General features: G+C 40.8%; 2 protein-coding genes and 1 pseudogene across 4 annotated transcripts in view; all 3 read right to left on the minus strand.

The window, feature by feature from the left end:
- Positions 1–4,822, minus strand: part of Tcp11l1 (t-complex 11 like 1) — a 28,214-nt gene extending 23,392 nt beyond the window's left edge. The window contains exons 1-2 of one of the 3 annotated variants that reach the window (XM_010612643.2): positions 4,503–4,822; positions 709–880 (exon numbers count right to left, since the gene is read on the minus strand). In XM_010612643.2, coding sequence (XP_010610945.1) covers positions 709–856 — 148 coding nt within the window. In that variant the 5' untranslated portion in view covers positions 857–880; positions 4,503–4,822. Of the gene's footprint in view, positions 1–708; positions 881–4,134; positions 4,480–4,502 lie in introns of those variants that run through there. The other 2 variants (XM_010612644.2, XM_010612645.2) reach the window with 2 other exon arrangements.
- Positions 4,823–7,561: 2,739 nt separating this feature from the next.
- Positions 7,562–9,966, minus strand: part of Depdc7 (DEP domain containing 7) — a 19,773-nt gene continuing 17,368 nt past the window's right edge. Inside the window, exons 7-9 of the mRNA XM_010612647.3 lie at positions 9,427–9,552; positions 9,245–9,323; positions 7,562–8,628 (exon numbers count right to left, since the gene is read on the minus strand). Coding sequence (XP_010610949.1) covers positions 8,435–8,628; positions 9,245–9,323; positions 9,427–9,552 — 399 coding nt within the window. The 3' untranslated portion in view covers positions 7,562–8,434. The remainder of the gene's footprint in view (positions 8,629–9,244; positions 9,324–9,426; positions 9,553–9,966) is intronic.
- Positions 8,005–8,100, minus strand: LOC117283592 (annotated as a pseudogene).

Raw genomic sequence — 9,966 nt, forward strand, 5'->3', positions numbered from 1 at the left:
GTACCGGGTAAAACTCTGGACCTCATGAGGCAGGCAGCGGGCATCACCACTGAGCTAAATCCCCAGCCCTTAAATCTTTTCATCGAGGGAACTAAGCCTCTAGGCTTAGTTTTAGGGTGTGGTGAACTCACTTATTTTTTTCTTTAACCTGCACAAGTCCCATCTTGGCTAGAATCAGCCTCAGACTTTTTAAATACTCTGAGTTAGAAGTGTAGTAATTTGCACTCCACCTTCCTGTTTTTCAGAGTACTTTAGAGAAACTAAAATGCCCTCGATGCTGGTAGAAAGACAGGAACGTTCTGAATATTACAGTATTTAAAAATTTTAATTTTCTCATGCAATTGAAAACTCACAAGTAACTAGGCTATCAGTTGAGAAACTGCTGCCATTCATAAATGCTAGTTATTGGCAATGTTCTGACATTATCAGAAATTAGGCATGAGTAGGGCCGGGGATTTAGCTCAGTAGTTCTGTACTTACTTGCTCGGCAAAAGTGCCAAGAAGTAAGCTTCTGAGTTCCCTGGGACCCCAAAAACAGAAAGAAAGAAAATAAATTAGGCATGAGCCAAAATAAACCTCTCTTCCTTGAAAGAATGAAAGATAGACAGACAGACAGACAGACCACCTCGGGGCCACATGCACAAGGAAACAGAAAAAAAATATCTGAAAACAATAATATTGCTTCTAACCAAAGTCAAGTTTACTTACAGTGAGGCCTTTGTATCCTCTGGGGGCTAGGAGAGTCTGATTTTATATTTTTCTGTAAAGCTTCATCAGAATGTTCCACAGCACTTTCCAGGCCCTGCTCAGAATCATTTGACTCATTTATACTGGACTTGTCAAGGTTTTCAGACATTCTTAATTAGGTTTATTCACTTTCCTAGGAAAGAAAAAAAAATGAGCCAAAAGTGTTCTAGCTCTGTCACTAACTAGCATTGTGATTCTAGGCAAATCATTAATCTCTTTGGGTTTCAGTTTTCTCCTCTGCAAAATAAAAGAACTTGCCAGGATCTTATCCAGCTATAATATTCTACTTCAGTGATTAAATGGATTACTGAGTTGGGCATGGTGGTGCAAGCCTGGAATCCCAGCAGTTGGGAGGCTGAGGCAGGAGGACTTCTGCTAGTTGGAGGCCAATCTGGGCTACCCAGTGAATTCAAAGCCAGCCTACACTACAGAGCAAGATCCTGTCTCTAAAATAAAAGATTAAACAGACACTTATAAAGTGGCACTTATAATTTATCAGATTTATAGACCTTACTGTAATATGTAGGAATATTTTTATTCCCCTCATGAATACCATATCAGACGAGGGTCTCAAAATAGACAATAACACTTAAACCACTTGATTTCTGTTTTAATCAAAAGAAGCAATTCGATCTTAAATTCTTTACTTTCATCCTTGAGAAATGATAGGAGAATTTCTTGCAAATAATTTTTTGTTTGTTCGTTTTTTAGCAGTACTGAGGATTGAATCCAGGACCTTGTACACATTGCCTCAGCTGGTCTCCAACATGTAACTCTCCTGCTTCAGCCTCCTAAGGAGTGGGAGTACCTAAGTTCCCCACCCACCCAGAGGTGCTACTAAGCCCAGGAAGAAAATGCTTCCAAGTGAATACAAAGGACTCAGGAGTTGGTTCCCTGATCCTAACGGAAAAATACCTACCGATGCAAATAGAGGTAACACTCTTAAGTGTTTAAGAGAAATGTGTGAGGCAAAGATTTTTATTAAGTCACTGCCAGTCAGTAGAAAAAGATCATGAGTAAAGCAGGAAGTTGCAAACAACCATAATGTGTGTGATGAGGCAAGGTTTCGTTTTATTAGTTGTTGGTTAGAATAGAATATCACTGGACACCTTGGTTTGGGCCTGTTCATAAAGGACGCTTAATTACAACCAAGTTTTGAAGTTTTTCCCTAGGGTTCTCTATTCCTAGGGTGGTTTTTTTTATTTTTTCCACTAGGGTGTTTCTGATTAAGGAAGAAGACAGACACCATATTTCTGCATTTACAATACTGAAAATAATTAACATTTATACCATTAGCACTTGATCATAAAGCATTGCCATAAACATAATTACACTACATTACACATCTGGAAGGACATCAAGGGATCAAGAGAAATGTCAACTGCTTTAAAGAGGTTTGGCAGACTCCTGAACAATTAGAGAAGTACCACTTGACACAGTTCTGTGAAATTTCCAAGACCTCCATTAAATAGAATGAGTGACTAGAAATGAGATTTTTAAAAAATGGAAATGTATTATTAATATGAAGTTTGTTTTAATGTATCTCCCCATCTAATCCAATTTTACCTTCCAACATCCATCTTCTCACTGCCCCAAATCCTATTAGGGTCTGGAAATGCTCCAAGACCCAAACAGTAAAATTACCAGCATACTATATGAGAAAGGAAAAACAAAACACTTCTAATTTTATCTTCCTCACAAGCTGAGAATCAGGGCCACAGAAAAGATGAAGTAATTCATTCTGAGCAGTTAGTAGAAAAGATACCTGTCTCTAATCCTCAGCTTCCTAAGCCAACCCCTTTCTTTTAGGCTTCAGAAGTCCTATCTCCTTCCAGGACATTCCTCCAACCTCATTAGTGTCTGCACTTTTCTCCAACTCCTGCAGGGCTGCTGCTAGACATCTGGCATTCATCACTTCCTTCAATTCAAAAGAAGCTTAACTAAGGCCTGGAGTGGTGGAGCTCGCCTGTAATCTCAGAACTCGGGCAGCCCAGGCAGGTGGATAGCTGCCTGTTGGAGGCCAGCTTGAGCTACATAGTGACTTCAAGGCCAGCCTGAACCACACAGCAGGACCCTGTCTCAAAAAAACCTAATAATAGCTGGGCGTGGTGTCCCAGGCCTGTAATCCCAGTACTCTGGAGGCTGAGGAAGGGGGATTTCTGTGAGTTCCCAGCCAGCCCAGACTGGGGAAGATTCTGTCCTCAAAAAACCCTAGTAATAATGATAAAAACTTAAACAGGAATAGAAAGATGAAATACATAGTCTAGAGAAGAGACAGGTAGGCTTACAGGGTACCATAATGAAACTCAAGCCTTAGTAGCACTATGAAATTGCTAGTCTCATTAGCAGAAGCAGAAATTAATTCTACCCAGGAGGTGGTTAGAAAAACATTCCCAGGAAAGATGACATTTGAGCTGAAATTTTATGTGTGATTTCTTTTCTTTTCTGCTTCCCCCCCCCCCACTATGCAGTTCAGGCAGGTCTCAAACTCAATATGTAGCCCAGGCTGGCCTCAAACTCTCAGCAATTATCCTGCCTCAGCCTCCTGAGTGTAAGGACTACAAGCATGTGCCATCACATCTGGCTGAGCGGACCTTTGAAAGTAGAATTTCACCAGTTATAAAATATCTGGAGGGGTAAGGAAGGTGAAAAGAGGAGCATTTCCATCCAGAGAGGGCAGAAGCCAAGGCATGTGAACATGAGAAAAGTGGCAGGTAGGATGATGGAAAGATGGTTAGGTCTGACAAAAAAAAGTGCTATTTCCTTGTTGTGTTTAGTACTGAGAAATGAACCCTAGGCCTCCACACCAAGCTACGTCCTCCCTTTTTGAGACAGGGTCTCACTATGTGACTAAATTGCTCAGACTGGGCTCCAACTTGCAGTCCTCCTGCCTCAGTCTCCCCAAGTGCTGGCGAGCTGGGGTTACAGACATGCACAACTACACCTAGAATTGGTATTATTATTATTATTATTATTATTATTATTATTATTATTCACCTAGATATTGAGCGTCTTAAGAGCCGAGACCAACCACACCCTCACATATGCTCCATGTGTATAACTGCAGCCCCTAAACAGATACTGTTTTATTGACAGAGGTGAATTCCTGTGTCATCTCTGTGATGTCACTGCATTTAGGCATGCTGGGAGTTGGTCTGGGGTCCAATTCTGGCTCTTTGTTACTTGCGTGACTTCAGTTTTTCTCCTCTATAAAATGGAGCTACCTCCCTCCTCCTATGGGGGAAGAGTAAAGGCGGGCTGTGTCTAACTGGCTGACATACAAGCTTTCTATCACAGGCAACGATAATGAAAGGGATATAGGACGCACCCAGGAGCCATTTAATTGCTCTCAGTACTCTCATTCATTCAACAAGTACCAACCCCTACCGTGCCAGGGTAGGGGATCCACGCACTTCCGCGACGACCCACACCAGAACCTCCTCACCCGAGCAGAGAGGGTCTGTCAGCAACCGCATGGGGTCTGTCCAGGGACGCCAAGAATCGCTTACTCTGGCGCTCAGTGTCCCCAACTCCTGGGATCTGCATTCCGTTGTAAACAACAGTTTGGGCCAGAGAGGGAGTGGCAGGGCCGGAGCAAGTGATGCAAGCCCAACGGGGCGCGCCAAGAGGCCTCACCCCGCCCGCGGTCCCAGCCTCTTCCTCATCTCCCCAAGACATCACTGGGGCCCCGCCCGGCGGGAAAAGGCGAAGAAACAGCAGCGCGTCCAACCTAGGGCCTCGGGAGCACTGCTCACCTGCCGCGGAGTCGGCGTAGTCCCTCCTACCGCTCCCGCCGCCTCAGGCGGGACGGGCGCCGGGGCTTAGACAGAAGCAATGCGCGGCGAGCAGAGCAGTTCAGCTGCTGTCCTTCGGACGCCTCATCCCCTGTCTCTCTGCAAGCGGTCACTGTCCTGCTCGGGTGAGCAGCGGTCACCGTGACTGTTCTTCAGCGTCGGGAACTGGTAGACTGATTTTAGTCTGGAGGTGCTTAACCAATCTAGGGCAGCGCCATGTTTTAGTACGGAGCGTCGCAAGGCTCAGTCCCCAGCCTGCCGAAGTGAACGGTGACGCGGGAGCTGGGCAGCGCCATGTTTCCGTATGAAAGTGGGCGTGGCCAGGTGCTGGCTGAGGGGACTCACTGGGCAGTGGCTCGCGGCCAGGAGTCGCCCTCTGGGAGCAGGGAAGCGCCATGTTTTCGTACGGAAAAGAGGACCTGGGGCAGGACACCAAGCTATTGCCGGCGCATGCGACCGGAAAGTGAGGAAAAAACGCGTGGAGTCATTTAAGGAAAGGAAAAGAAAAGGAGCAATCACATTTCAAACCTTTCCCGCCCAGATTTTGAAAATTATGCCATCATCTTTGTATCTACACAAAATTTATTCCTCTTCCCTCATTTTGGCTGTTATCAATGTCACGCCCACCACCCACACAGCGAGGTTGCGATGGCACTCGGGTTAGTTTCCAAGAGTCATTATGGTACTTCTCTTGGCTGCTGTGAGATGTCTGTGGGAAGACTGTCAGCTCTGGAAAGATGGAGGCAAAGGGGTGTGTGTGTGTGTGTAAACGGTTTCCTTGAGAGCTCTGCTCTGTGCAGCTCATTTCTAAGCACCGTGAACACTGAGGGCATTTTATGTTTTGTCTGTTCCAGAAAAGAAGATCATTTTCTCGAGATACGCTAAACCCATTTTAGAGACTCATATGCTTAGGTCTAGGACTGTAGCTATCGTCAGGTTTGACTTGAGTTGCTGCTTCAAGAAAACTACTTTTTCGGTCTGCAGCAGTAAAAAAAACCACAAAATAAAAACAAAAAACCCTACAAATACAAATAGTTGTTGTGCCCTATTTTAAAAGACAAAAGGCAAGTGATTAACTGATCGCCTTTTTAAAAATGCGTTAAAACTGAGTATGAATGATGCATGCCTTAAAATAAAGGTACATGTAACTTAAAAAACTTGTTTAAATAACTGGCACAAACCTGATGGGTAAATTTATTGCTTTCAAGCACTACTGAAAATGATGAGCACCCTCACACCACTTACCAACTAATACATGTGGTATGTTTCCCATGAAACTGTCATTCTATTTCAATGTAGCTGCTTCCAGGAGGGTGTACATCGTTAAACAGTTAGTTGTGCCTTCCCCTCAAGGTGTTAGTTTTGGTTGCCAAATAATCATGCTTCTTAATTATGTGCAAAATAAAGATTGTAAATCAGCAGAGTTGCTCTGCCAACTATTTTGTCTCTCCAGTTTTAATAGCTTGTTTCTGAAAACTTCCTCTCACACATAAGCCATGAATTATCTTTCCTCTTTGTAAAGAAAGCTGCCCCCTCTTCTTTACCTTTCCCTGCTTTTGGTGAGTTGGTATTATAGCTATTACAGATATTAGCCCTCGACCTTCTTCCACTTGAAGACTAGCCAGTATCAGTTATATTAGGAAACAAAAATTACTGATAATGTCACCATGTTAGTGTGTCATTTAAGTTTTCCCTTACTTCTCATCAAAAATCCACAGTAAGAATTTGAAATAGGAAGAAAAGGTGCAAAGCAGTAGGAGAAATGGGAGTGGTAGGGGAAAAGATGGGAATGGAATTAACATGAGAAAAAGGAAAAATGGAAATAGTCTTTGTAGATGGGGCGTCATGGAGGGGTTGAAGAGAGGGCAGGGAAATGGGGAAAAAATAAGAACCAAGATGGATTATGTAAAGGTGCAAATTTCCAATGATGGATGTCACTAACATTGTATACTTTAAATGTACCAATAAATTAATTAAAAAATCTACGGGAAGGGCCAGGGATTTAGCTCAGTGGTACATCTGCCTGCCTTGCAAGTGCAAGGTCCTGAGTTTGATTCCTGGTACAAAAAAAAATATATATATGTATGTATATATATATATATATATTAGTTAAAATATAAAATTCAGCCTCATGGTATAACCAAAAGGTTAGGGATGAAAAACTTCAAATTGTATTTCACATTGTGTTAGAATGCTTTCCTAGTTACTAAATATGTCTTGACAGCGCAGTAGTTCTGAAATAATTATTATGTTACAAGTTTAAAAAAAAACTTTATTAATGTACGAGGATAAAGGACATGATAAAGGAACCTGTAGCACAACTGGCTGCAATTAGGGTAATGTACATATTTGCATGAGAAAACCATGGTCAGCGTGTATTTTACCCACCATGATGCCTCTTGTAAGGGTTAAGGTTAGGTTTTGCATTAGTTTTAGGGTTAGGGTAACCTTCTGGGTGAGTATTAGAGTTAGAGTTAGTGAATAGGGTTAGGTTTCAGTTTAGGGTTTGATGTTGGATTTGGGTTAGGGACATGATAAAGGACAGTCTAGGCTTACAGTCAGCAATCCAGACTGTGGGAAACAGAACAAATGACCAGATTTACTAAAAAATAGGCAAAAAAGGAAAAACACGGAGAAGAAAGAGAAAAACCAGCATGGTGACACATGCCTGTTATCCCAGCACTTGGGAAGCTGAGACAGGGGGATCACCTTGAGTTCAAGGCCAGGCTGAAATGCAAAGAAAGACCCTGCCCGCCCCTGCAAAAAAGAAAACAAAAGAGAAGTACCAAAAGATTAAAGAGACTTAAGAAGCACATTAATCAATTACAATTTATGGATACTGTTTGGATCCATATTTGAACAAACTATCAAAAATCATTTGAGATCAGAAAGTTTGAGCATTAACTGCATACTTGATATTGAGGGATTATAGGACTTATGAATGATAATACTGTGGTTACGATTTTTTGTTTGAGACAGGGTCTCCCTATACAGTTCAGCCTGGCCTTGAGCTTACTGTGTAGCCCAGACTGGCCTTGAACTTGCAGCTGTCTATTTGCCTCCGCCTCCTGAATGCTGAGATTACAGACACACCACCATTCTCAGCTGTAGTTGTTCTTAATGTCCTCTTTTGGTCACACATACTGAAATTTTATACATGAAGAGATAGGATATCTGAAATGTCCTGGGGTGGACCCATCGAATGGGCAGAGACAGTTGAAAGATTGCCCATAAGTTGGCAATTGTTGAAATTGGTTGATGGGTAGCCATAGGTTTTGTATATGTTTGAGATCTCCCATAATAAACTTGGAAGTGTGTTGAAGTTTTCAGAAACATTAGGATGGTCTGATTTCTGACTTGTCTATAATTTGCGGTAATTCATTTTATCATAGCCTAAATTCCTATTTTGCATGTATAATTAAGAAATAGCTCTAAAAATATATGTGGAACAGGTAGTTCTCAAAAACATATAGAACGCTTCACAAATTTGCATGGCATCCTTGCACAAGGGCCATGTTAATCTTCTCTGTATTAGTATATGTGCTGCCAAAGCAAGCACTACCTCTTAAAAATATAAACCATAATCCTATTAATATGTAATGGTAGCCCTCCTTACTGTTAAATAGCTTACTGTATAAATACTACAAGTCAAATCATCTAAATCCCTATAAGGTTGAGCCCTACAAACTATAACTACAAATCAATTCACCTAAGAGAGATTAGTACTTCCTGGCAATACACTATCTCACTACTACTCAGTTTCTGTCAAACAAGGTTATAAAAAAACTTTTTATTAAGTACAGTCTCATATTTAGAACTTCCAAATGTGATCGGATCTTGGGAATACATAATTTGTTCTTAAAACACAAAACTTATATACAGACATTAGAAATTCAGTCTCCAAAATACTCAATATAGATATTTGGGTGACACTTATAGAACTGATGTAGCAATTTCTTCTTCTCTTTGGCAGATAGTTTTGAATCCTCATCAATAGCTTTTAGTAAATTCAATAGTTCATCTTTGGTTTTCTTCAGTGTACTGCTGGAATAGACACTTGGATCGATTCTCTGGCAGTAAATATATCCTTAAAAAGGGGAAAAGTTCAGTTAGTGACTATATTCCTCATATTTATTTTAAGTGTTATTGGTATACTTTTTTTTTTTGAGACAGGCTGGCCTTGAACTCATGGCAATCCTCCTGCCTCGGCCTCTTGAGTGCTGGGACTATAGGCATGTACCACTACACCACAGCTTAATTCATTTTAAATCTCGTTCCTTTCCACTACCTCTCTCATTCCTCAGATTTAACTGTAAAAATCAAGTGATACAGTAGTTTTATATTTATGTTCCCCATTTAGTAAATGTTCTGAAGAAGAAAAGCACTGACTGAACCTGGTCACATTTTTTGTTGTCATTGTTTTGTTTTTTGAGACAGGGTTTCCTTATATACTCCAGGCTGGCCTTGAACTACCAGCAATCCTCTCGCCTCAGTCTCCCAGAGTACTGGGATTATAGACATCACAGGCATCAACCACACCTGGCTCAAGTTGCCTTTTTAAACAAGAGGCTCTCTGCTAAAACTGGATAACTTCTGAAGAGAATCTTTATAATTTACTTTAAATTAACTACAGCAAAACAACTTCAAATAAACAATAAGAATTTGTCTTTAGAGGATCATGGAAATAGTATTTCTCAAATTACCTGTGTCTTTATTTGGATCTTTTCCTTCCTGTATTGCCAAAAGCTTAACACTAACAATTTTATGTAGAGTTCCAGGAATCTTAAGAAAAAGAAGGGACAGAGGACATTATTCAAATATATTTTAATCCACATAAATGATTGAATAAAAAATAAGCTCAATTTAAGTACTATCAGAATTTTACCTTAAAAACATCTTTTTGATGATCCATCAAAAAGAGTACCAGAAGATCAGTTTTGCCTTTGGATAAATTTTTATTGTCAACAATAGCTTTTGAAAATATCCTTTTCACAACCATTCGATTGTCACTCTACAAAAATAAAACACATACCATGGTACAGTTTTAAAAAGCTGTTTAATACTAAGAGATTTATTAAATAGTAATAGTTTTTTTTTTGTACTACTAGACACTGAACCCAAGGCCTTCACACTGAGCTACATCCCCAACCCCCTTTTTAAAAATATTTGAGATAGGGTCTTGCCATGTTGCTAAATTGTCCAGGCTCAAACTTGCTGTCCTTCTGCCTCAGCCTCCCAGAGTACTGGGATTACAGGTGTGCACTACCACACCTGGTAATTAATAACTATTATCCATTTCAGCATACCTGATGCTGGTGATAGAATGATCTGGATAAGTATCAAGGATAGTGAATACAATAAACATTTTGACTTTCTTTTCTTTCTTTTTTTTTTTTTTTTTTAGAGACAGTTACTATGTAGCCCA

The sequence above is a fragment of the Fukomys damarensis genome, unplaced genomic scaffold, assembly GCF_012274545.1.
Source record: "Fukomys damarensis isolate Sample0158 unplaced genomic scaffold, DMR_v1.0_HiC HiC_scaffold_27, whole genome shotgun sequence".
NCBI lineage: Eukaryota > Metazoa > Chordata > Mammalia > Rodentia > Bathyergidae > Fukomys > Fukomys damarensis.